We start from the raw sequence: 27,494 nt of genomic DNA on the forward strand, positions 1-27,494 counted from the left end.
GCACCAGCTCAGACAGTAACTGAGGTCATCTCTGGGAGGCTGTCACCCCTTCTTCTCCCCCTCCTCTGCTATTTCTCTGTCTATGCCATTGGAGGTCTGTGTCTGTTCCTTTGGGAGGGGGGAAGCACAACCCTGGCTGCCAGACATGCAAGAGGGTTCCTTGCTGTTGTGTGCAAATGTAGGTGTGTATGTGTGTGACTATGAGGCTGTCACTGGGTGTGTAGGATGCCCCTGTGTCTGGCCGTGTGTGCACGTGGGTGTGTGAGTGTGCGCTGTGTGTCCTCATTGTTCTCCCAGCCCTGCCCCCCAAGTCGCGCAGAAAGAGTGACCTTGAAGAGGTCCCAAGCAGCAGCAGCACCATGGCCTCAGCTGCTTCCGTGACCAGCCTGGCAGATGAGGTCAACTGCCCCGTCTGCCAAGGGACCCTCAGAGAACCGGTCACCATCGACTGTGGCCACAACTTCTGCCGAGTCTGCCTCACCCGCTACCTGGAGATCACCAACCCGGACCGCGAGGAGCCCCCGACCTGCCCGCTCTGCAAGGAGCCTTTCCGTCCAGGGAACTTCCGGCCCAACTGGCAGCTGGCCAACGTGGTGGAGAACATCGAGCGTCTCAAGCTGGTGACCCAGATGGACTCAGACGAGGAGGACGTCTGCCCCGAGCACGGGGAGAAGGTCTACTTCTTCTGCGAGGACGATGAGATGCAGCTGTGCGTGGTGTGCCGGGAGGCCTGGGAGCACCGCGCCCACACCGTGCGCTTCCTGGAGGACGCGGCGGGGCCCTACCGGGTACGAAGGGGACACTGAGAGGTTTCCGGGGGTGGGTCTCGGATGGGACTAGACTGAAAGAAGCAGAGCGGAGGGGTGGATAATTTGGGCCACTCTTTGTTTTATCATCAGCCGGGCAATAGGCCCAGGTGTGCAAGATCACGTGTTAATGTTTTAAGCATGTCCTACATTGTTTCCTTATGGCCAACACATAATAGTAGCTCAACAAATACATGTTGAATGAATGAGTCACCAAAACACGAGCATGTGTGTCTGGGTCCTGGATCAGTCAGGTGTGTCTGAGGATGTCTGGGTTTGCACTTGAGGAAGTGATTGCATAGTGTGTTTTAGTATTAATGTTTGCATGTTTCCTAGTGGATGCAGTGTGTTTGGGGGGGTCTGACAATTTGAGTGTGTCTGTGTAACTGAGTGCTCATGTTTGTGAGTAAATTAGTGTTTACATATTGCAGGTTGGGTAGATAACATATAATGTGTAATTTTCTCTGTCATTAAATGAGTGTATGCTGGTTTTAGTTGTTTATGCATCTTGTTTTATTACAAGTAGGTGTCTGTGTGTATGCCTCAGTTAATTAGCATGTATTGGTAAGAGTTCTAAATATATTTTGCAGTGTACTTTTATGGCCATTTATATGTGTATGACTGTTCCTAACTGTTCCCTAGAGCAAGAAATTTTTTGTTTGTTTGTTTTGGGAGGGTGTTTTGGCCACATCGTGTGGCCTGTGGGATCTTATTAATAGTTCACCAACCAGGGATCAAACCTGTGCCCCCTGCAGTGGAAGCACAAAGTCTTAACCACTGGACCACCAAGGAAGTCCCCAAGAACAAGCAGTTTTTAAAACAAGTCGTTGATTTTTTTTTTTGCATTATCCTTGTTTCATGTTCCTTCCAGATCATACTCAGAAAGTTGATTCCATTCATAACAGAGGTTGTTTGGAGGTGTTCCTCTTGGGATATGTGAGAAAGTTAGGATAATTTCAGAGAAGGGCATATGAAATTCAGGACAGACCCTAGATACCATTTATTAAAGGCAAAAGAAATTAGAGTGTGTTTAGCCTGATGACAGGGCTTCCCCGGTGGCTCGGCAGTAAACAATCTGCCTGAATGCAGGAGACACAGGAGATGTGGGTTCGATCCCAGAGTTGGGAAGATCCCCTGGAGGAGGGCATGGCAACCTACTCCAGTATTCTTGCCTGGAAAATCCCATGTACTGAGGACCCTGGAGGGCTACAGTCCATAAATTTGCAATGAGTCAGATGAGCCTGAAGCGACTGAGCACACATGCTCACACAGCCTGATGACAGGAAGGCTCAGGTGGGAACATGGAATCATAGCCTGTAATGGCGCAGCTTAAAGGGGGAAAGCCCTGATCAAAATTCTTGGAGGGCCAAACAAGAGGAAAAAGACCCAACGAGAGTCAGCTGTTAAGGACAATAAGAGCCCAGGCTTTGTCAGCTGAGACCCAACTCCTTCCTTTGGGTCACTCTATTCCAGGAGACAGAGATGACACTTCTTAAATCATTATTTCCATCTTAAATATTTTTTAAAAATTAATTGAAGTGTCATTGATTTACAGCTTTGTATTAGTTTCTAGTGTACAACAAAGTGATTCATATTTTTTCAGACTCTTTTCCATTATAATTTATTACAAGGTATTGAATTTAGTTCCCTGTGCTGTATGGTAGGTCTTTGTTGTTTATCTGTTTCACATATGGTAGCTTGTATCTACTAATCCCAAACTTCTAATTTATCCCTCCCCCACCTCCATCTTAGATATTTTATGCCCCTTCTTTCCAGGAACAAATACAGAAGTGTCTTGAGTGTCTAAGAAAAGAGAGAGAGGAGATTCAAGAAATTCAGTCCAGGGAAAATCGAAGGATACAAGTCCTCCTGGTAGGTCATCATTCCTTCCCTGGCCCTCTTGCTGTCCTTCGGCTCCAGTGCCTGTTTGAAACCAAGGCAACATTGCATATAGGGGCTTTGAAGTCCTTCTGAGTTTGAATCCTGAAACAAACTAGCTCTATGACCTCAAACAGCTCTCTAAGCTCAGTTTATTTTTCTGTGAACTGAAGATTAAAAATCGTCATTATCTCACTGAATTGCTGTAACGACTGTCCCTTAGTGACACGCACGTTGTATGCATTTGGTAAATGGCAGGAAGTAGGGTGTCCTCACCCCATCCCTGTATCTCCTCCCAGAAATGGCAGGGCAGGTGGAAAGGAAACCATGCCATGGTTTCAAGTCTGTCTGGGGACCTAGAGACTGGGGCCTCTGACTTCACCACCAAACCTTGGAACATGTGGATCTGGGCCAGGAGGGAGACAGGAGTGAATTAAAGAAAAAGAAGGAAAAGTAAGGGGAAGAAGAGGAGGAATAACTTCCTGGCCTCTTTCTTCTCCTGTCCTTTCAGACTCAGGTGGCCACCAAGAAACAAAAGGTGATTTCTGAGTTTGCACATCTGAGCCAGTTCCTGGAAGAGCAGCAGAGCATCCTCCTAGCCCAGCTGGAGAAGCTGGATGAGGACATCCTGAAGCATCGGGATGAGTTTGATGTCCTGGTCGCTGGGGAGATCGGCCGGTTCAACAGCCTCATTGAGGAACTGGAGGAGAAGAAGGAGAGGCCGGCGAGGGAGCTCCTGACGGTGAGACCTGAGCCCGCCCCCACACCTGTGCTCACCTAGGCTTTGTGGCATCTTTACCATCTGAGCCATCTCTTCACTCACAGATCTTTGTACCCCAAGTGAAAGATGGGTCACAGGACCAGAAGTTCTGAATTCTAAGAGTCCTTGCTTCCCCCAGAGCTCCTGGTCACTTTTGCTCCCAGACTGTGATCTCTTATTCCTACCATCCTTTCAGATAGGGAAGATACTTTATTTATCTCACAAATACTTTATTTATTTGTGAGGATCCCACAGTAAAATGCAAGTGAAAGTAGCTTTTTGAAAAGCATCATGCACTATGCCAACAAATGTCAGGTGCTATTTGCAAGGCAAACCATTCTCTGTGTCACCACCCTCCAGTCAGGAGGTTCTTTCTAGTCTATTTCACTTTGTCTTGCTGGAAGAGAGATACTGGGGTCCCAATACGGCATTGCAAAGACAGCATGATTTATCGGGACACACTTGGGACCGAGAAGCAGGTGACCTTGGGATGGGACTTGTCTTTGCCTCTGAGGGCCAGGTCACTTCACTGTCTGCATCTTATAAAATAAAGGAGTTGGGCTCCAAGATCCCTGAAGCCTCATAAACCCTAAAATGCTATGACCCCATGGATCTGGTGTCCTTTTTCTATCTAGGACTGAGAATACGGTATTTTTGTCTTTTCTTGTGGGAAGGAGAAGTGGAAACCAAATCTCTGCTTTCTCTCTTTCTCCTAGGATATCAGAAGTACTCTAATCAGGTGGGTTTGTCTCTTCTCTCCCCACATATATAAACAGACAGGCAGCACATGCCTGGTTATTGCCAAACAAGCATACGTTCTCACATTACAGATAAAACTCACATGTAAACTTTCACATCCTCAACTGCATTTCCATGTATAACCATAGATACACACCCAGCATGGCACTACCTGAGAGTGGGCAGTGAGGAGAGGAAGGGGGTCCATCCTAGAGGAATGATGTCTGCCCATGGAGACTAGCAACTCCGAGCTCAGTTAGAAGAAGATGATCAACTGAGTCTGGGGACATCGCTAAGGAGGATAAATCCCAGACCCTACCATTTCTGTGCCCCTAGATGTGAAACCAGAAGGTGCCGGAAACCAGTGGCTATATCTCCGGAGCTGGGCCAGAGGATTCGGGACTTCCCCCAGCAAGCCTTCCCGCTGCGGAGGGAGATGAAGCTGTTTCTGGGTAAGAGGGCCCCATGGAGCACAGGTGGCCATGAAGCCTGGGCTTATGAATGGCTTCCATGCCCTGCTTCCCTATGCTTGTGTGACCTTTGACAAGGCTCAAGCCTTTCCAGTGCCTTGTTTTCCTTATTTGCCAATCTTTATAAAATCTGCTTTCAGAATAATGTGACAACGAAGTGAGATAATAAAGCTGAAGCTTTCCAGAAAAATTTAACTATTTTGAAAAAGAATGAAACCGATCTAATCACTTGTCATGGAGTGACATATAAGATAATGATTAACAAAGTTGGTCACTGTCAATAATTTAAAAAAGTCACAGGGGGCATTTGTTATATATGATGAGTTTTTTTAATAACTGTTAATTAATAACCACTGAGAGTATTTTTCTGTGCTCTGTGGTAGCTGACTTTCCTTCCTCCTTTCCCTGGCTTTCCCCCATCCTCCACCCCATTAGCTTGGTTCTCAGAGTTGAATTGCCCATGTGGGGGCCATGACCCCCTTTTCCGGGACAGCAGTCATAGGTGAGGGTGTGGAGGGTTTGAAATGAGAGTCAGAAATGTGTCTTGCTGCCAACACCTCCCCCTCATCCCACATGACATCATGAATGATGCCACCTAGTTCTAAATGACCTGCTGACAAAAAAATGTCACCTTAGAAGAGTTTTCCTCTAAGTCCACTTCCTGCAAGTAAGTGGCCTAGCAGAGAAGGAAATTTTACTCTCGTCAAAGGTTGACCTTTGACTCTTCCCTAAATTATTTCCAAGCAGAATGAGAAACAAATTAACCCACTTATGGATTCATTAAGTAGATGTTTCTTGAGCATTTACTATATCCTGGGCTCTGTGTGAGGCATTGAAGGTAAACATGGTCTCTGCCTGCTCAAATCTAGACAGTGAGGCTCAAAACGAAGTCCCAGCCTACATCAGCCTGCCCTGGGAACTTGCCAGAAATGCAAATCTCAGCCCCACCCTGGGCCACTTGAATCGAAAACAAGTGCTCCGGGGGCTCTGATGCAAGTTCAAGTTCAGAACCACTGGTCTAGAGGGTTCCACCTGCCATTCTTCTCTTTGTCCCTTCCCTTCCTGGGGCCTCAGTCTTATCAGTGAATGTTCTGTGGTTTTGTAAGACTAATGAATTTGCATCTTGTTTTACTTCCTCTTTACAGAAAAACTCAGCTTTGAGTTGGATTATGAGCCAGGTAAGTTGCCTCTGTCAGGATGGGAGGGAGTGAGGAATCTAAAGTTGAAAAGGATGGATAATTTTGCTGAGTTCCACACTGGGCAATGTAATAGTCAAATACATGTATATCATATATGTATTAATAAATATACATGCACACATAATGTCACACGTGGCAGTGATACATGTCACTGCCTTTATAAGGACTGCAGGAGAACAATGAAGAAGGAAGACTCACACACTCATACCACATACCTGACAGGAAGTTCAGGTTCTAATCTGCACTTGACGAGATAGAAAGATTAAATCAGCCTGGGCCAAGGGCTATCGGGAAGGGCTTCCTGGGTGAGGGGAACTTTGATCTGGATTTAGAATCACATTCTTAGAATTTTCAGGACCCCCCCCCCCCCACTCTCTCTCGGGTGTTGTTTCACGGATGATAGGAGTGCAACCTGTGGGCAGGAAAGGAATAAAGACTGGACCCCTCTCAAGGCCATTGTTCCTAGTCTATCAGCCAAAGACGCTGGGAAGTCATGGGGTTCTTGGAAGCAACTCTAATTCATGGACATAACAGAATTCATGTATTTGTCTCAACTTATGGATACTAAAAGTAACACTATGCAAAGGTCTGCAGAAGTTTTGATGTCAAAAAGTGGTCCTCAGACAGCCTGGTTTGTAGAATTACTGAGGCAGAATGAATACCCTGCGGGTGAGTCAGGCAGCCGGACAGGAGCAAAGAAGACTGGGTGTGTGAGTCATATGCACCCAGGGAGTGATCGTGAAGTTTGGACTGGGGGGGGAGGAGGGATGTCCCCGCCCTCTGAGATACAGGAGGGGTAGGATGTGATGTGTCAGCAGAGGAGGAGATGAGAGCAGGCACGCACAGCTCTGGAAGTCAGCCAGTTTGCATGCAGCAGAAGTGGTTTTCAGGGGACTGCAGAGAACCAGATGAGAGCCCACATGTCCAAACTAACACACTTACCAACTAACTTACGCTGTGACCAACATAGACAGCATATTAAAAAGCAGAGACATTAGTTTACCAACAAAGGTCTGTCTAGTCAAAGCTGTGGTTTTTCCAGTAGTCATGTATGGATGTGAGAGTTGGACTATAAAGAAAGCTGAGCGCCGAAGAATTGATGCTTTTGAACTGTGGTGTTGGAGAAGACTCTTGAGAATCCCTTGGACTGCAAGGAGATCCTAAAGGAAACCAGTCCTGAATATTCATTGGAAGGTCTGATGCTGAAGCTGAAACTCCAATACTTTGGCCACCTGATGCAAGGAACTGACTCATTGGAAAAGTCAGCATCAGCACCACCCTGATGCTGGGAAAGACTGAGGGCAGGAGGAGAAGGGGACGACAGAGGATGAGATGGTTGAATGGCATCACTGATGCGATGGACATGAGTTTTGAGTTGGCTCTGGAAGTTGGTGATGGACAGGGAAGCCTGGCATGCTGCACTCCATGGGGTCGCAGAAAAGAGTCGGACACGACTGAGCAACTGAACTGAACACATCCTCTGAAGCAGGCGTTAACAGGTTCAGGAATTATTTATGGATTGTGCTAAAATGCAGATTCCATCTCAGGTGGTCTGGGGTGGAGCTTGCGAGTGTCACTAACAAGTTCCCAGAAGATACCCATGCTTCCTGTTTGTAGGCACTCTACACGTTGTTGGGAGTAACGCTAACGTGAATGCCAAGGGGAGTGGTTAGACCTTTCTTGAAGGTGATAGCGTGTCTGCTGACATCTGCATCCCTTTTGTTTTCCCCACAGCGCACATCTCTCTAGATCCCCGGACTTCCCACCCCAAGCTCCTGCTCTCCGAGGACTATCAGCAGGCTCGTTTCTCCTACAAGTGGCAGAAGTCACCGGACAACCCGCAGCGTTTTGACCGGGCCACCTGTGTCCTGGCCCACTGCGGCTTCACTGGGGGCAGACACACGTGGGTGGTCAGTGTGGACTTGGCTCACGGGGGCAGCTGCACCCTGGGCGTGGTCAGTAGGGACATCCGCCGGAAGGGGGAGCTGCGGATGCGGCCAGAGGAGGGGGTGTGGGCGGTGAGGCTGGCGTGGGGCTTCGTCTCAGCCCTGAGCTCCTTCCCCACCCGCCTGACCCTGGAGGAGCAGCCCCAGCAGGTGCGGGTGTCCATCGACTACGAGGTGGGCTGGGTGACCTTTGCCAACGCCGTCACCCAGGAACCCATTTACACCTTCACTGCCTCCTTCACCCAGAAGGTCTTTCCCTTCTTTGGGCTCTGGGGCCGAGGGTCCAAGTTCTCCCTGAGTTCCCAAGAGGGTGCAGATACCCTATCCTAAGCACAGGGCTCAAAGAGAGGACCTAAGGACTTGACCCTGGCTGGGTCACCTGAGATTTGAAATGACTGCTTTAGATGATGTGATAGAGTTGGGACTTTGGAGAGGGACAAGGTGGGATGACCTTCAGTCTGCTGACCAAGCCCTTTCTTCAATGCTGGGTGGATGGGACTCAGACCACTGCCAGCCCTCCTCACCACCATCCCCACCAGGCACAGAAGTACTGTGTAAGACGTAGGAATACTGGATTTGAGCGAGGAAGGCTTGGTTTCTAGACTCAGCCTTGTAATCAACTTATTATATGATCTTAAACTAGGCATCTCACCTCTCTTCATCTTGTTTTCTCCCCTAAAATATTAGAGTTCATCTACTCATATCCTTAGGAAATATTTGTTGTGTGCTAATTATGAGCCAAGCAGTATGGTAGCCATTGGTGACCTGAAAAGGAAAAGAAACAAATAAACAATAAAATCCCCACAAAACTTGTCCTGTATCTGAAGGAGGTCATGAGAAGAGGCAGAGACATAAGGAGGAAAGGAGAGCACGGTGTTGTGATACAAGTCTGATCTGGGCACTAGGACAGCCCAGAGGAGGAGTATAACCCATTAGGAGGCAGGAGGTGAGTCGGGGATGGCTTTCTAGAAAGGGGAAGTCTAAAAGATCGATATAGTGGGACTTCCCTGGCAGTCCAGTGGTTAAGACTCCATGCTTCCAATGCAGGGGGTGTGGGTTCGATCCCTGGTCAGCAGACTAAGATCCCACATGCCTCAGGGTGTGGACAAAAATAAATAAAGAAATAAAACCAAAAGATGATTCTAGTGAATGAGGAAAAAAGGGGAAAAAGCATCTTAGGGAGAAGGGGCGGCAGCAAAGTGGATGGATGATCTGTGACCCATGGGACACTGGGTCATTTGCATTGTCCTCATGAGCTGATTGCATGTTACACCCACCCCTGACACCACTCAATGCCTTCTTCTGGCTGAGATGAAAATGCAGGGCCTTGGTGGGAAGGGATCAGGGAAGTTGTGGACATAAGCCACAACTTGAGGTCCACACTCATCCCCTGGAAAATCAGGAAAATCCTCTTCCTGATCTGTTGATCACCATCTGACATTGAGAAATGAGATGAAAGGAATAAGATGGTGAACAGGAATAAGTCCCAAATAGCTCAGCTGTGGGAGCAGAGATAGCACCATCATAAACTTTGTACTGGGGAAGGAATCTCAGACAGAGGCAGGGAATGAATTGCCCAGATGGAGTTACAGAGGGGGACCCGTGACTTGTAGCCCAAAGCACTGGGGCTGCTCCAAGGCTGGATAAGAAGTGTCATCTGAGGGACTGGGCAGAAGAAGGGAGAGAATCAGGACTTTGTAAAGTTGTGTGAATTTGGGTAGAGACCTTGTAGGGAAGCAGGTTGTAATGGCAGAAGCTGTGGCCGCACGTGGTGTGAAGAAGCTGAGTGTTCATGACTCCAGAAGCCACCCTGCCTGCTGCTGGTTCAGGGACAAGAACTAACACGTGGCTGCCTTGAGTTTGTAAGATGATTTCTGTCATTCCAAGGAAGCTTAAATCCTATGTACAATAAAAGCATTGTCTTATATTTTATTTTTAGTTCTTGGTGGTGGTGTCACTTATTCTGCTTGAACATACCCTTCACTTTAATACTGTCTCTGTTGAATCTGCTCAGACATAAAGTAAAACGTTCTGTCATCTCCCCATCAGGGCCTCTGGGAGGAGCAAACCATCCAGGTGTAAACTCTAAGGGGAGATGGGCACAGTGTATTGAGGCCCAGGCTTAGAAGTCACCCCAAAATTTCTGTTATTTACCCTCTTCTTTTTTTCCTCTTTTGACCAAGAGGATTATAGGATCTTGGTTCTCCAACCGGGGATTGAACCCATGCCCACGGCAGTGAAAGCTGGCATCCTAACCACAGGACTGCCAGGGAATTCCCTGTTGTTTAGCCTCAGTTTAGTGGTGGTTTAGTCGCTAAGTTGTGTTCTACTCTTAACACCCCGTGGGCTGTAGTCTGCCAGGCTCCTCTGTCCCTGGGATTCTCCAGGCAAGATTACTGGAGTGGGTTGCCATTCTTTCTCCAGGGGATCTTCCTGATCCAGGAATTGAACTCAGGTCTCCTGCATTGCAGACAGATTCTTTATGGGCTTAGCTATGAGGGAAGCCCTCAGTTTAGCAAGTAGAAAACATGAGGAGATCAGGAGCAAGGAATTGAAAAATGAAGGTACAATTGGTTTTTCTGGGAGTGTTCAGTATTGCATGTAAAATGTGTAGTCAAAAAAGAAAGGCACATTCAAGTCCTTATATAATGGTAAAACATTACCACAGGTACCCAGACCTGAGATTCCACCAAAAAGTGGATTGTCTTTTTCTGTTTATTTTTCACTGCCTTTAGTTGTGTTTTTAAAAATGACTACTAGCCTCTAGGGTAAATGTATGAAGATCCCATTGTAAACAAACAAGATAGCATTGTAAAGCAATTATCCTCCAATTAAAATTATATATATACATTAGAACTTAAAGAGAGATTCTGGCCTGTTGAAAGACTTTGCATATATTATGTCACTTAATCTTAGTAACCCTGCCAGGTAGCTCCTATTATTATCTACCTTTTAAAGTTAAAAAAGCTGAGGCCTGGTTAATTTTGTGTACTTGCTCAGCCAAAATCATGCACCCAGGTTTTTGATCTATGTCAGACTCAAGAGCTCTTAGCCACCAGGCTACCTTGTTCAGAAATGGGTCCCCTGGTAGGTGTGAATATTTTATTATTGGGCATGCTCTCAACAAGGGACTTGGATTCAGAAAGACAATTTATATTTCTTACACTGAGAAATAAAACTGCTAGTGAGTGAAAATACTCATGTTGGTCTATCAGCACTAGCAGAGTAATTGAAGTTCATTTGTTTGGAGTGTGGACTCAGTGCAGAGGAAGTGGATTGATCCTAAAACATGGTGACTTCAAGATAAGGTAGCTCCATGAGCCTCCACGCTCTGCTTGTCACAGTCTGGTCTCAAGGTTCCCTCCTCCAGGAAGTGATGGAGTCCAGAGCCCCAAGCTCCCCATCACCCTCTCCAACACCCCAAAGGATTGTGCACACTTGTTGGGACATCCACACGTTTACGTGATTTTTTTACACGGTAGCAGCTCTTTCTATTAAAAGGAATGGCAACTCACTCAAGTTAGTTCAAATAATAGGAAAGTTTATTATAAGATCGAACATGTAAATAAGGAAAATGGGACTTTTCCACCACTAACCAAGCTTCATGGGACGCTATGGTGAGGTTGGTGGGGGGGACACAAGTAGTTCCCAAAGAAAGAACTGAAGATTTAAAAAATGTTAGTAATAATACGAACACTTACAGAGCTCACTCTGACCAGTCACCGTAAATAAATATTTTTTTATATATTAACTCATTTAATGATCACAACAACCCGATGAGGTAGGTATTATTAATAGTCCCATTTAAAAAAGTAGTCACATTTTATACATCAGACAAGTGAGACAGATGTGGGTTGGGTAACTATTATTACTCACCCAAAGAAGTGATGCACAAATAATTAATATACAAAGGTACTATTCATTGATCTGTATTTATTATATTATAGTTTCTGTGACATCTATTACCTCACAGTTTCTGTGGATCAGAAGTTTGGGTTCTCTGCTTGGGGTCTCATGAGGCTACAATCAAGGTGTCAGCTGGGCTGGGTTCTCCTCTGGAGGCTTGACTGGGGAAAAATCCACTTCCAAGTTCATTTAGGCAGTTGGCAGAATTAATTTTCTTGCAGCTGCAAGACTGAGGGCCTCTGCTTCCTGTTGGCTGAAGGCTGGAGGCTGCTGTCAGCTCCTGGAGGCGCCTGCTGGCTGCAGTCACCCACATCATCAGTTCAGCAAGAGAATCTCAAGAGTGAGCGTGTGAACAAGGAGGTGTCCCATTCGTGTAAGGCAGTCCGTGAAGTGCCAGCCCATCCCCTTTGCCATATTCCGTTGATTAGAAGCAAGTCACAGGTTCTGCTCACACTCAGGGAGAGGGGATCACACAAGGGTATGAACACCATGAAGGGAGAATCATGAGAGGTCACTGTAGAGTCTGTCCATCACAAAAATAATCAAAGTGCCAGGCTAGTGGTGCAGACACCAGGTGTTACAGGAGCTCAGAAGGAATGTTCCTTTCAACAGATGTGTGGGCTCCACATGCAAAGGTGGCTTCACCATTATGAGCTTGTACCATTCAGACGTCTGGATGCTCCCATTTCAATATGAGATGGTGAGAGATGGATGCTACCATCACTTCACAGGAAAATGGAGGTCTTGGACCCTGACCGCTACAGTGGGAGCCAGAGTACAAGCCTGGTTCAGGAGAGAGGCTGTGACTATTGTCCAGGGGTCCGGGGGTCAGGCATCAGGTCGCAGCTCTAGCGACGAGGCATGGAGGTCATGTTCAGGAGATGGCAGATCTGAGGGGCCACCGGGCAGACCTAATGGGAGGCTGGACAGGTTGGGGGAAGGAGAGCCAGGAGGGTGAGGTGAGTCTGAGATGAGATGGTCCAGGGATGAAGAGGTCAGAGCCGCTGAGGATGACTGGACAAGTGATTCATTGATTCTTTTCTCTAAGTTGGGATAAATAGCCTCTAATTGCTCTGGAGCGCTCCTAGAAACAAAAAATCCTTCAGCATATTCTGTTGACTCTTCCACTGTCCATGTAGCATGAAGATGCAGGTTAAAGGAACAGTGGAACTCCTTGACCTTGAGAAAGCCCACTCACACATCTAGGTTGCTGTGGGTTTGTGTGTGGAAGCACATATAGGAAGGGAGATGGGATAGCTCATACCTGTTCAATAGGTCACTAGCATCCTAGGGGAGAGAAAGAGTGAGAGTCACAATCGGTTCTTTGGTTCCTGTTCCCTCCAAGTCCCCTCCTCACCCCACTAGTGGATGGCACTCGGGACTGCCACCTTGAGGACTGGAGAGGTGCACCCCTTCTGTGTACCCCCCTCTGCTGCAGCAGCATTGGGCAGCCTTGGACAGGTCACCACCACGTGTCACAGAGAAGTCTCTTCTTACACCTCCCAGAGGGATACTACAGGTAGGCTGCCCACTATTTGGAAGGCACCCCAGGATATGCACCTTCAGCAAGCTGGTGTCCAGTTTCTTGGCCATCCCCTCCAGATCAGTGACCAGGCTGCTGAGGTGAAGTAATGCCCTGGAGATGCCAGGCATTCTGGACAGCTCTGCTGACACATTCTGCTGCTGCTGGTCTGGCCACCACTGAGCAGAGGCATCCTGCTGTCTTCTGGTTTGGGGTTGCTGCTCCAGCTCAGCCTCCAGCCTGTGGGTCCCATGGTCTGCCTGAAACTCCAGAAAAGGAATTCTGTAAGATTTGATGTCAGAAGTCTCCGCCTAGCCCTTGGCCTCTGAACATTGAGTGAGAATGCTGATTTCTCAGTCCTCCTCCCTTCATAACATTGACTCTACGTGTCATGGGTATTAAAGAGGCAGCCATGTTCTTAAAAAATGCAGGGACATCTTCTCCCCACCTAACACCCTTGTGAACATCCACACATGTCATGTTACACACACACACACACATACACAGACTCTGCTATATCCTCCCACTGCCTTTTAACCCTCTCGGGTCATAAGGAGAGGAGAGACCCCACACTGAAGTGAGCAAGGGAGACAGAAAGGTAGATGGTCAGAGACAGAGAAAGAGACCTACGGTTTGCAGAGTAATTTTCAACTGACAGTCTGCTTGTCTCTGATTTTCACCTTGAACCAGGGGGAGCAGGACTGGCTTTCATTGAACATATAAACCACATGAAGTTCAGAGGGTTTGACTTGCCCCAGGCCACTCAGCCAGCAAACCCCAAGACGGAGCCCAGCGCCCATGTTTCAGCCTCCAGGCCCTCCGCTGCAGCAGGCTGCTCCAGACAGACAGATGGCCAGATTGGGGTCCTTCCTGAGACTCTAAGAAACCCACCTTCATCGCCTGCAGTCTCTCTTCCTCCTGAGTTCTGAGTCGCTGGAGTTCACAGATGTCCTTTCTGAGCTTCCTGATCCTGCGGTTGAGTCGTTCCTAGGGAGACAGACATGCTCGATGGTCAGACCATGGGTGAGGGTGATGCCCAAGGAACACACGGTTGGGGGGTGAGGACGGTGGGTGTCCTGATCCCAGGATGAGGCTAAAGGGAAATTCTGCCTAAGAAGAGGCAGCTTTCTATGTGTCATCCTAGAGGGAAGAAATACAAGAGTTTATTTAATGGATGATGATCGTGAAAAGAGATTTTTTTTTTTTAAGCCTTACCTACACAGGAATAACAGATAGTAACAGAATCTTTTCTACTCTGACTTCAGGGTGTTTTTCTCCCAACATCTAAAAGTTGCTGATCACTGGCAACTCTTACTACTTCTCATCAACAAGTGAAGCCAATCTAGCTAGAACTGACTTAGAGAGGAGATGCAAAGCCTCTGGTACCACTCCCCTACCCTGGCTGGGATGGACCAGAATCCTTTACTAGAGGTAAACCTGTAGCTCAGGAAGGCATGGGACCTCTTTCTTTATCTTAAATCATTGTCTGGATGGGTCACTACATCCGGGAAACTAAGGATATAATGAATGATTTCAGTTTCTAAAACATTTACTTTCAGGTTTTTGAAAAACAATGTAGGAAGCAAAAATAAACACAGCTGATACAGATATCAACACAGGCCTTTAATGACTCAAAATGGAAGAAAGGTACAGGGTGGGGGTGACAGCGAAAGATTCTGGAAACATTCTCCTTGTCATCCCTTTTTAGACTGGTGACAAAATGTATTTGCCCTGCTAGATAAAAGGGTATATAAAGCTGTAGTAATAAAACAGTATGGTGCTGGGGCAAGAACATTTAGAAAATGAAAGAAGAGAGAGCTCAGGGAGAGACCCATGTTTACAAAAGACTTTAAAAAGAAAAAGTACAAAGAAATGAGTCATAGGTATGAAATGTACAGTGTGGAGGATATAGTCAGTAACTGTGTCATATCTTTGTATAGTGACTTACTGTAACTAAACTTGTCCTGGTGATCATTTTGAAATGTATAGAAATATTGAATCACTATGTTGTGTAAGAGGAGCTAACATACTATTGCAGGTCAATTATACTTTCAAAATGAACAAACAGAAAAAAGAAATCAAAGATTTGTGGTTATCAGAGGTAGAGAATAGGAAGAGGGTGTATTGGATAAAGGCAGTCAAAAGGTACAAGCTTCTAGTTATAAGATAAATAAGTACTAGAGATGAATGTGCGACACAATAAATATAATCAACACTGCTGTATGTTATATATGAAAGTGGTTAAGAGAGTGAATCCTAAGAGTTCTGATCACAAGAAATTTTTTTTAATTTTTTAAACTTCATATCTATAAGGAGATAATGGATATTCACCAAACTACTGTAATAATCATATTGCTATGAATATACATCAAATCATTACACTGTACATCTTAAACTTTTATACTACTGTTTGTCAATCATATCTCAATAAAACTGAAATAAAATAAAATAAGAAGTAGTATATAGATCAGTAAGAGAGGAGACAAAATCTGTAGGAGGTGTTGAGAAACCGGCTTACAACAACAGAGAAAAATAAAGCCAGATGCCTATCCAGAATTCTAGATGGACTAAAGACTGCATGAAAGGAAAACTATGAAGTTAATAGGAAATAATATTAAAGAATAAATTTGTGGCCTGGGGGTAGGGAAAATTTGTCTTAAATAAAACCCCCAAAGCACAAACCATGAGACAATGATTTAATTTGATGACCTTAAAAATTAAATATTTCTGTTCAGTAACAACACTATGGACAAAACTAACAGAGAAATGACAGACTAGGAGATAATATCTGCAATGTCTAAAACCAACAAGAGACTTATTATATACAGAACATCAAAGGAAAGCCTAGGGAATTCCCTGGCAGTCCAGTGGTTGAGATTCAGTGCTTTGACTGCTTTGGGTCTGGGTTCAGTCCCTGGTTGGTGAACTAAGATCCCACAAGCTGCACAGTGCAGCCATAAATACATAAATAAATAAATAAAGTGAAAGCTGAGAAATAAATAAGAAGACAGGAAACCAAAAGAAAAATTTGGAAAGAATATGAACAGTTAATTTACAGAAGAAGGGATGCCCAAACTCATCAGTGATTAGAGAAATGGAAATTAATACAATGGAATATTACTTGACCCTCATCAGATGAATAAAAATTAGACAATTGGGTAACGCCTGGGGGAGGAGGGATGGATGCGGGTGTAAGGACCACACTGCAGGCTCATGAGATGTGCACTGGCATGGCATTCTGTTGGGGGTCTTGGCCACCTAGGTGTGTTTTCCTCTATGATCTGGTGGTCCTGTTTCTGCATAAAAATCCCAGAGAATTCCTCACTCAGGTTCTAAGATAATGTGTACGCTACAACACTGTTTGTGGTAACAGAGTTGGAATCACAGAAAGTCCATTCCTGTGAAATGGATGGGTAAAATGAGGAAGGTGCCTGCTGCGGAACACTATGCAGCTATCAGAAACAATGGACCATGTGACCCACAAAATGTGAACTGATCTCAAATTCATGGTAGAATGGAAAGCAGGAAGTAGAGACTTCCCTGGTGGTCCAGTGGTTAAGACTCCGCACTTCCACCACAGAGGGCATGGGTTCAATACCTGCTCAGGAATTAAGATCCCACAAAGGGCCCAGTTGAGGGGGAAAAAAGGGGTGGGGGGGAAGAAATAGAATGAGTCCCATCATGTAATTTTGTTAATTCAATATATAAACACACAGTGCAGCAATGTGTGTTTTGTAAACTGTTTACAAATAAAAATATAACAAACACTAAGTAGTTACCCATGGAAGAAAAAGGAACGGTGATTAAATTAAATGGAACAAACAAAACAAAAACGGGATTTGTGGACTAAACAAAGAAAGTGAAAGTCATATCTGACTCTGTGACCCTGTGGACTATACAGTCCATGGAATTCTCCAGGCCAGAATACTGTACAGACCATGGGATTCTCCAGGCCATGATACTGGAGTAGGTAGCTATTCCCTTCTCCAGGAGATCTTCCAAACCCAGGCATCAAATCCAGGTCTCCCACATTGAGGGTGGATCCTTTACCAACTGAGCCACAAGGGAAGCCTGGACTAAAGATAAGAGTGTGCTATTAACCAAAGAGTGTGTGTTTCAGTGAGTAAATCCATCTCAACTCAGGTCAAAAAAAAAGATGGGGGAGAGGGGATTTTGTTGTTTTTGGCTGTTCATGGGGGATATTTCTTTCTTTTTTTTCCCTGTCATTTTGCCTCACTTCCTCGTTGGAAAAGAAGTGTCCTGTTTCACTGGAGATGTACAGGTAGAGGCTGGGGTTGGACAAGATGACTTTGAAAGTTCTTTCTGACCCTGAGATTCAGAAGAAGGTGGAACCAAAGTCAAGGGGCTATGGGTGAGACACCAGCAAGGACATTCATGCAAACAAAGAGTAAGCAGAAGAGACAGTGATGTCACTAGGAACTTGTTAAAAATTTGTCATGTCACTGGGTGTTACCTGCATGCATTTCCCAGCAGAGAAGGAATAAAACAGAAGGAAGGGCATGTGATTTCACTCAGGGGCCTCGCTGGTGAAGGTGGAGGCTCAGGTGGAGTGGGGAATTGTGTAATGAAAGTTCAGATCTCACAAAGTTGAAACAAGCAAATAACCTGCACCGTGTTACCCCTTCCATTTACTCTCTCTGGTGTTACAACTACATTTCCTGAAGGAGTAGGCGGTTCTCACTGTCTTCACATCCTCATGGCCCTTTTGCTCCCCAGCATCTGCCTTTGCTTCTCATCACTCTTTGGAAACTGCCCTCTCCAAGGTCACCAGTGAACTCCAGGAAAGAAACTTCAGAGGTGCCTTCTTCTCAGGCTCCTCTTCTTTGATGTGATTCTCCCCACCCCACTCTACCCACCTCCCACCCCTTGTCCTTCCTCGACATTTGTGAGGTTTTCTTTAACCCGTTTCTTTTGCTGAACTATGTCCTTAATTTCAGGCTTCAGATTTTATCATAATTTCCTGAAAGATGTTTGTCCTAACAGTCAATCCTATTTCTAGCTGAGACCTAAGTATCTTCTACTGCCCTATTGGCAGTTCAAACTCAGTCTGGAGTAATCAAACTCAGTCTGGAGTAATCAAACTTCTCTTCCTCTTCCTCACCCTCTTCTGCAATCCACTACTCTTGACTGCCATATTTCTGTCCTTGGACCCACTATTCTGCCTGTCCTCCAACTTGAAATCTCAGTCATATAATGTCTTTTTCCTGTTTTACTCCTGTCTTCAAAAGAGTTTCTTATTGTCAAAGATAAGCCCAAACTCCTTAACCCAATATCCAAGACCCACCATAACCCAATTATATTTTCTGTGTTCCATCTCCCTACTTTCTCCTTGTTCTTCACAGGAGCCAAATGGAGTTGCTTGTGGTTTCCCAAACACACCCCACACAGCCACACCTCTCTTTCACTTCCCTCTGCCAGGAATGCTATCTGTTTCTGCCTGTCAAAGTCAAGCCTGTTCCTAAGATCTGGTTCAAAACGTCACAGTTCTGTCTTCTGGAGTAGCTTAAAATTTAATGAAGAGTTTACAGTCAACTATGAACACTGTGTAAATAAAAAAGGATGCAAAGATAGCAGCAATAAAGATAAATGCATGAAATAGTCGAAGATAATTCAGATCTATCATTTACAGTATTCAAAATGAATAAGGTAAAGTCCTTTTTTTAAAAAAAATGTTTATTACATCCAGTTTTGCATTAAGATAATATTTAGTGTGTGCATATTATGTGAACAAGGTACTCATTAGAATTAAAAAGCAAAATTCCACAAACTTTTATCTTACTAAAATATTCCTCAGGGAGTTTGAGGGAAAAAAAGACAAATTGAAAGATAAGCAATGGTTCAAGCTGTGTTTTGAATTAATAAATACTTTTTTAAAGTCTGTGATCCTAAAGTGTGATTTTGCAATAAAAAAATTTTGACAAGAGCAGTAAGTAGTGATGAAACATGAGAACTTAGCAACACTGAAAATCCTCTCAAATGGCTTACTAACAATATGCATCAAAGAAAAAGTGGATAGAAGGCAAAAAGTTAACTTTCCCGATATAGTTACCAAAAAACCAAAAAGACCAATTTTCAAAAAACATGCTCCTTACGGAACAAGTCCCAAAATATAGATAAGAAAGGTATAATCTATTATATTTTATGAGGAAAAATGGTGTTGATGACTAAACCTGACAATGTCCACATGATCATACATATAGAAAATGTCAGGAAATTAAGTTAAAGGATATATGAATTCAGCAAAGACTCTCATTTGGATCTACAATGTACCAACTGCCAAAAATATTACTCTTATAAAATATATAGCTACCCTCAATATGAGATTTAAATTAAGAAATGTAACATCTGATTCAGCAACATAAAGGAAAATTCTTAGTGATATTAATATATCCTGCTATTGGTCAAGACCATGTAGGCCCATAAAAGTAATAATTCTTAATGTAGGCAACAAATTTAGTGTGATACCAATTAAAATTTCATGGAATTCTCCATAATGCTTAGAAACAATGCATAAGAAAATCCTTCTGAAAAGACAGCAAGAACATCAGGTTACAAAAATTACTATTTGGTGAAGATGCTCTACATTAAAAAATAAACCAAAAAGCAATAAGTATCAAAACTGCATAATAACTTTCGAACTGAAAACACTAAATCCCTAGTTTCAAAAATCAAGTTGGTGCTCCATGCCGCATTCCAGTCCCACTCGGTTTCACTCATAGATAGGTTCACTTTTCCAAATTTGACCTACCACAGCTTCACACTTTTCAAACCTTTCACATCCCTGCCTCTAACCACACAGCTGGTGTTCTTTCTCACATATTACCGAGGAAATAAATCCAGACACGTGAGTCACCTCCCAAACTGCAAGACTCCCTCCCCTTGCAGATGCCTTCTTTTGTTCCCCACTGTTTCAATGGAAAGAGTGTGCCTCCTCCCAGCCCAGCATCCACTTCTTTGCTGACGCCCATCTAACTAGTACATCATCTAGTACATCTACAGAGTACATCATTCAATGTACCCTGTAGTCGCTTCTTAGCGTCTGGAACTCCACTTCCCTAGCTTTTCTCATGCCTTGCTAGTGGCTTAGCCCAAGTCTCCCTTACTGGGTCCCCCTCCATCTTACATCTAAGTGATGGCCTTTCTTGGGACCTTGTCCCGGAAACTCTCTTCTCCCTAGACTCTCTCCTTGGGATATTGCAGCAATTCCCTTAGTTTTAAATATTATCTTTTAAAATTTATTTTATTTACTTTCATTTATTTTTTTGACTGCTCTGCGTGATTTGTGGGATTTTAGTTCCCTGACCAGGGAGGATTAGGATGAAGTCCTAACCACTGTACCGCCAGGGAATTCCCTTAAATACTATCTTTATTGTGATGGCACCCTGTCCTAGGTTCTGGGAATACTACCCCAGACTCTCTTTGGAGATTCAGATTTCTTAGCCAGCTGCATATCTAAGATCCTGCTTTGATGTGTCTCAACTTGGACTCGACTTGTCTTAAATGGAACTTGATGTTTCGTTCAAACCTGTTCTGCTCAGTCCTTATCTTTCCATCATCCATCTAGTTTCTCACACTAGAAACTCATGAAGTCATCTTTTGATTCCCTTCATTCCCTTACCCCACTTCTAATTTGTCAGTAGATGCTGTCAATTCACACTCTAATTATAAACTCTTCAAGTGCAACAAGACATTTCCAGATTTGGGGCTCCCAAATCTGTGTTCCCTTCTGCCCAGTCTTTCCACTGGCCGCCTTCTCTTTTCCCTGGTCTCAGCACCAGTGCCACCTCCTCCGTGAGGCCCTCACGGACCACATGGGTCACCCATTACTCCCCATCTCTGATTCCTGTTTGTTTTCTTCCTAGATCATACAAGACTTGTCATTTGTTTGATTTCTTGCCTGTCTTTCTTGGGAAAATCCCTGGCAGGAGGGATGGCATCTGACTTGTTCAGCATTGTATTCCTAGCATGTATGGTAGTTACTGATACACTGCGGGAAGTTACTCAAGTCTTTCTTAAACAAATATTGTTATTTATTTACTTTAGGTTCCTTGTCATAATTTAAAGGTAGACTAGAGGACAGAGATTATGAATCATCTTTATAGTTCCAACAATGCCTGGCATGACATCATACACAAAGCACAGACCTGAATAAATCATTGAGTGAGTGAATAGATTTTCCCTTCTATTCACTGGCCCATCAGCAGGTGGGAAACCACTCTCTACCCTCCTGTGATCCCCCGCACTTAGAGGGAATGATGTTAGAACTAGAGAACTTGGCCTCTTTGGTTTTCTGAGTTATTTCTCTCCCTTCCCATAGTCACCCTTGATCGGGACTCCTTACTTTCTCATTCTGTCTCAAAATGTGTTCAAAAAGTCAAGAATCTAAGAGAAGGCTTTGGAAATTCATCTTTCATTATTGGATAGAAAGACACCATGGTGAAAATATGTCAATTTTCCATCCAATCAAATGGAAACTATAATTGGGGGTGGGAGAGGGGGAAGATTGGTTTGAAAAATGCTAAAGCTAATTGGCAAAATAGGCATATATAAATATCCACAAAAATTCTGAAAAATAAGAATATTCTGACAGTTCTAAGACCTACCTGACACTAAAATACATTGGAAAAGGACAGTTTTAAAAATGGTTTTACACTCAGGCAGAACTAGAACAGAACAGAGTCAAGAAAATACGCAAGTCTATATGCACCCATGGCATACTATCAAGTTGGGATTCAAATCAGTGGGGGACTATGGGTTAGTCGGTAGTAAATGATGACAGGAAAACTGATCATAATTTGGAAGCTATCTTAATCTTTCATCAAAATATATCTTGGATATTCTAAGCCCTTTAAAATAAATGTTGAAGGATACTCATTGTAACATTTCTTGTGATCTCAAAACAAAACAGTAACCTATAGATAACTCAATATCAGCCAATTTATGGTACATTCATAGAGCTGAACACCATGCAGTTGTTGAATTCATAAGATCCAAAGGTACGGATGGGAAAATGAAATAATGTGCAAGATGTATTTTTAGATGATAAAAATGAGTTACAGAAAGATATGTAGAGAATCCTTGTGTGCCTGTGTTTTATTTTATTATTTTTTTGTGTGTGCCTGTGTTTTAGACAGTGTGTTCATACACACAATTTTTTGAAAGAATTATACACAAAAATCTAACAATGTTTACTTCTAGGGTCTGAGAATAGGGGAAAACAGGAAGAAAGACTTTTAGTTTTGACTTTATACATTACAGTGTTGCCCGAACATACCACTTTGATGATAAAAGTTTTTTACTTTTTTTAAAAATTAAAGTAAAAATATATCTAGGAATTTCTCTGGAGCTGTTGCGGTCAGTGTGGGTCCGGTTCAGTTTCAGATAGCTCCTGGTTCCAGCTTACACTTCTCGATATCTAGAGGCCCCTTCCGGTGTAGTCAGTGTTACCTACAGGGATTTTAATCTGTTGCACCGGTCATTTCTGAAGCGGTTCCCTTTGTTTATTTGGCTTCAGTTTGCCGGTCTCTTCAGTGTCTCATTTCCGCCCTGACACAGGCAGGCGGAGGTGGTCTCTTGTTCAGGCTCGCTGGTTCAGTCGTGCTGCCGGGAGGGAGGGGCGCTGCAGACAGGTATCACTGGCCTGTGTGGGGAGCACTCACAGTGTTCCGGCCACATAGGGTTTGCCCCGCTCACAGGCGTGTGCTTCCCCGTCTACACTGCTCAGGCTCCCGGCTGCTCTATATGGAGCAGGCCCTGCGTTGGGTGCGGTTCCAGTTTTCGGGTCCTCCACAAAAGCGCGGACTCGGTTGGGCCTGCGTTTTGTGCCTTCCCCGGCCCGAGCAGCTCAGGCCGCCAGGAGCTTGACCGGCGCACTCTCCCTGGGTGCGGCGCGCCTTCTCCCCTCCGCGTCCCAGCCTCAGTTTTCGAGCACAGGTCTGGTGCGCCTTGTGTCTGTTCTCAGAAGCTGGCCTCTAGCTTCCAAAGACCCTCCCGGCGGATGTCGGCCATCCAGAATCTCAGGAAGTCTTTGGTTAGAAACTGGGAGCCTGTTTGCAGTGCGGCAGGGGTGCCGTCTCTGGGGCCGAGTTTGCCCCTTCCCCTCCCGCTGCCTCCTGCCTCTGCTGGGGCTGGGCCGGTCCGCAGCCTGCGAGCTCTTCTCTGGGACCACTCGGTTCTTCCTTTGTTCTGCGAACGGGCCCGGCCCCGCAGTGTGTTCTGGCCGGTTAATTTTGTCTCTCTCTCTTGCTATCCCACTGTTTAAGTTGCTATCTCGCATTAGCTCCCTCCGATTGCCCTCAGGGCATTCGGGCCCGGTCCTTACCCTAAGCAATGCCGCTGGCTCCTCTCCGTTCCACCCCCACTTGCTGGTGGCGGATGCGGGCGTCTGGGGTACTTTTCTGCTGGGAATTGGTTTTAGGCGTGTAATCTGTGGGTTATATTTATTTTTCCTCCCAGTTAGGTTGCCCTCCGAAATTTGAAAAATTCCCCCAGACCCGCCAGTGAGAGGGTTTCCTGGTGTTTGGAAACTTTCTCTATTACGACTCCCTTCCCAGGACCGTTCTCCGTCCCTAGCTCTTTTGTCTCTCTTTTTATCTTTTATATTTTGTCCTACCTCCTTTCGAAGACAATGGGCTGCTTTTCTGGGCGCCTGATGTCTTCTGCTAGCAGTCAGAAGTTGTTTTGTGAAGTTTGCTCATTGTTCAAAAGTTCTTTCGATGAATTTGTAGGGGAGAGAGTGGACTCCCTGTCCTATTCCTCCGCTATCTTAGCTCCTCCCCCTCCAAAAGTTTTTTAAAATAGGATAAAAATACTTACTATCCGAAGGAAGGGAAAAAAGACAAAGGAAGAAGGAAAAGAGAGAATCATGTACTAATTTCCAAGTTTCAATATATTTACAGGATAACTGTTAACATATGTAAATGTGGCTCTTTGGTGAAAAATTCCCCTGCCAAGCAGGAGATGTAAGTTTGAACCCTGGGTTGGGAAGATCTCCTGGAGAAGAAAATGGCAACCTACTCCAGTGTTCTTGCCTGGGTAATCCCATGGACAGAGGAGCCTGGCAGACTACAGTCCATGGGGTTGCAAAAAAGTCAGACCATGACTTAGCGAATAAACGTCAACAAAACCTGATTATGTTTCTGGCCAATATTCTAGTACTGTCAATCAAGGGAACCATATAGTATTAATATTAAAAGGGTTTTGCCTTATTTAGGCCAGCTCCTTCATACTACAGATGAGAAATGTGAGGAGTTCATGCTTCCTGGGAATCTGATGTCACGGGACAGTGTCTCCTCTCAGACTCCTACTAACACATTGAAACTTTAACATCAGTAGCAAGATATACACAGAGAAATGAAGACAAAGGTCCAAAACAGGATAAAGCAGAAGAAAGGAAGACAAGTGTCAGTTACTGAACCTCTGTGACATGCCCGGGATCAAGGGCAGGAAGTAGAAAGGAGCGACTTGGGAAGGTGGGGGCAGGGGGATAGCGACGATGACCTCACCTTACCTTGTAGTGGCTGATGGCATCTTCAATGGGCAGTTCTCGGTGAGCCTTGTGTTCAGGGGTCATCCGGCATTCCATGCACAGAAGACGTCTGCTCTCCTCACAGAACCAGCACACCTTCTTCTGGTGGCTGTCGCAGGTATAGCCGGCCCCCAGGACCCCCTCGGAACAGGGCTTCCGGCAGAGGGGGCAGCTGCGGACTCCGGAGGCCGAGGCCTTCTCCAGGTGCTGGGCCAGGCAGGCCCGGCAGAAGAGGTGGCCGCAGTCGGTGCGCACTGCCTCCTTCAGGCACTCCTGGCAGATGGGGCAGACGCCCTCTTCCCGGCGGTCCTCCCGCAGGGGGCCCATGGCCTCCACCCCACACTGCCAGCGTCCCGACTATTAGGGCCTCCTTCCCCACAGGAACTTTGGACGGCTTGCCGCTCTTGACAGTCCAGATAAGGAGGAGGCAGCCCCGGAGAGGCTCAGAGGACACAACTCAGCCCTCCAATTCCAAGAACTGCCCGCCCTTCCTCAACAGAGCATTGCATGGACGGAAACCACAGAAAACAGCATTCTGCAACAAGTTCAAGAAACACATCACCTTTCACATTACCCTCTGGTTTCCTAGTCTTTAGTAGACATAAAATCATTCTTTTTCCTACACCTGGAGGAAGCAGGTGATTCAAAGACCATGTTTCTCTTCAGAGCTTTCTGTGAATATTTTTACAGCTCAAAGTTAAGAGGCCAGAGTGTTCCTGTCAGAAGCCAGAGCTTCATAAACTTCAAAGATGAAAGTCTCTGATTTGTTCTCAGTTGAGAGAAGCTGCAGGAGCTGGTTGAGGAGCACACTGCGATACTTGAAGCCTCGCGGTCACACTCTAAGAGTTTGGCTACTGCTGTTAATTATGACTTGACATTTGCATCAGCATCTCTGTCAGCTGTTCATTCTACCAACCAGCATCTCTTTCAGGGTTATACAAATTCCACAATCAAAGGGACAGATAAGAAGAAAAGGACAGAAAAAGTCCAGAGACCTTTTCCCTTCCTTTCAAATCACCTCCAAAGACCCAAGGAAGAAAGTACTCTCCCGTCCCTATTTCCCTCAAAACACTGCATTCAACTCTCATCCCCTCATCCCCAAGCCTCTATCTAGTCCTCCTCCGGAAAAGCTCCCCTTGTATCCTACCTCAGTTTCTCCCGTGGTGGTTTCAGGTCATGTCTCATGGTCCAGATCTGGAGCGATGGCCAGCAGGCAGCTGGTTCTTTTTAAACTGTGCGAATTATATATGCTCACGTGTTAGTAAATCTGGGGGAGAGGTGACGAGGCCCATCCTCCCCACAGCTGCGTGACTGACAGAGGGGTGAGATGGACTTTGGTCAGTGAAAGGTGTGGCGTGTTTGCACACAGGAAGGAGGAAAGTCTTGGTGCCTTGGATGTAAATATGACATGAAGTCAGAGTCAGGACACACAGTGAAGACCTCCCAGAGCCCAGCTGCGGTGCTTCGGGATCCGGGTGTGGTCGGTGTCAGTGACACAGAACCGTGGCATCTGCTCATGATACCGGAACACCAGGTGCCCACCCACTGTCTTCCAGTCAGGCTGGTCTCAGCACTCACCCTGGGCGAGCCCATGGGGAATAACACTAAAAAGAGTTGCCGGTTGAGGCTTTTTTTTTTTTTTTTTTGCCACTCTGTGAGACTTGTGGGATCTTGACTCCCCAACCAAGCACCAAACCCGGGTCCTTGGCAGTGAAAGCATGGAGTCCTAACCACTAGACCTCCAGGGAATTCCTGAGGCTTTGTTAAAAGGTCCAACATTCTTGTTCAAATCTCACTCCATACTAACCTTCCTCAATCCCACTTGTCCACTTCCTGCTGTGGGATTCCTATTAAAAAGTCACTTTCCCAGGCTTCCTAGACGGCTCGGTGGTAAAGATCTGCCTCCCAATGCAAGAGACATGGGTTCAATCCCCGATCCAGGAAGATCCCACATACCATGGAGCAACTAAGCCCCTGTGCCACATCTATGAAGCTGGTGCTGTGGAGCCTGGGGAGCTGCAACTACTATGTTACAACTACTGTGTTGCAACTACTATGTTGCAAAGCGCATGTGCTGCAACTACTGAAGCCTGTGTGTCTAGAGCCCGAGCCCCACAAGAGCAGCCAGCACAATGAGAAGCCCTAGCACCGCAGCTAGAAGTAGCCCCCGCTCACAGCAACTAGAGTAAAGCCCGCAGAGCAATGAAGACCCAGCACAGCCAAAAATAAGTAAATAATAAAAATTATTTTTTAAAAAATGTTACTTTCTCCATAGCCACAGTTACTTGGCCTTTTTATCAAAGGCGATGGCTCCCTCAAATCTCAGGGTGACAGGTGGAGTGAGCATCTTACACACTCCATACTACCACCTCCTGAGCGTGATGCCCCAGAGCCAGATAAATACCTGTGTGTGGAGCTCTGGCTGTCCGCCTTCTCCCCCTGCCTTGCTGTCCTCCACAGAGCCAATTCCCCCGATTTGTTACAGATGAGCCACTGAGTCTTGTGAATGACACTTATGGGCTCTTCCCTGCCCTATCTTGCAATCCTGCTATCGTCCTGGGTGATTTCAAGGATGATGTAATTGACCATCAGGCCTGACGCCCATCAGCCCCTTGACTTGCTCACATCCAGTGACCTTTCCTTTTGGGGACCACCCTGGTGACCATTCTCTGGTCCTTGTCAGAACAGACTTCACCACCCGAAGTCACAAATCCAGGCATC

At 45.5% G+C, this 27,494-nt stretch overlaps 2 protein-coding genes across 2 annotated transcripts; one reads left to right on the forward strand and one right to left on the reverse strand.

Moving 5' to 3' along the window:
- Positions 1 to 359: 359 nt before the first annotated feature.
- On the forward strand, positions 360 to 8,127 carry TRIM10 (tripartite motif containing 10). The gene is made up of 7 exons (XM_065912980.1): positions 360 to 788; positions 2,583 to 2,678; positions 3,196 to 3,426; positions 4,161 to 4,183; positions 4,519 to 4,634; positions 5,798 to 5,830; positions 7,586 to 8,127. Exons 1-7 carry the CDS (start codon positions 360 to 362, stop codon positions 8,125 to 8,127), a joined length of 1,470 nt encoding a protein of 489 aa, XP_065769052.1.
- A 4,334-nt stretch (positions 8,128 to 12,461) lies between these two features.
- On the reverse strand, positions 12,462 to 25,100 carry TRIM40 (tripartite motif containing 40). The gene is made up of 5 exons (XM_065911963.1): positions 24,756 to 25,100; positions 14,117 to 14,212; positions 13,264 to 13,485; positions 12,968 to 12,990; positions 12,462 to 12,486 (listed from the first exon to the last, which is right to left on the reverse strand). The coding sequence occupies exons 1-5, from the start codon at positions 25,098 to 25,100 to the stop codon at positions 12,462 to 12,464; spliced, it is 711 nt and encodes a 236-aa protein (XP_065768035.1).
- Between the last annotated feature and the right edge of the window lie 2,394 nt (positions 25,101 to 27,494).

Source organism: Muntiacus reevesi, chromosome 20 (assembly GCF_963930625.1).
Source record: "Muntiacus reevesi chromosome 20, mMunRee1.1, whole genome shotgun sequence".
Classification (NCBI taxonomy): domain Eukaryota; kingdom Metazoa; phylum Chordata; class Mammalia; order Artiodactyla; family Cervidae; genus Muntiacus; species Muntiacus reevesi.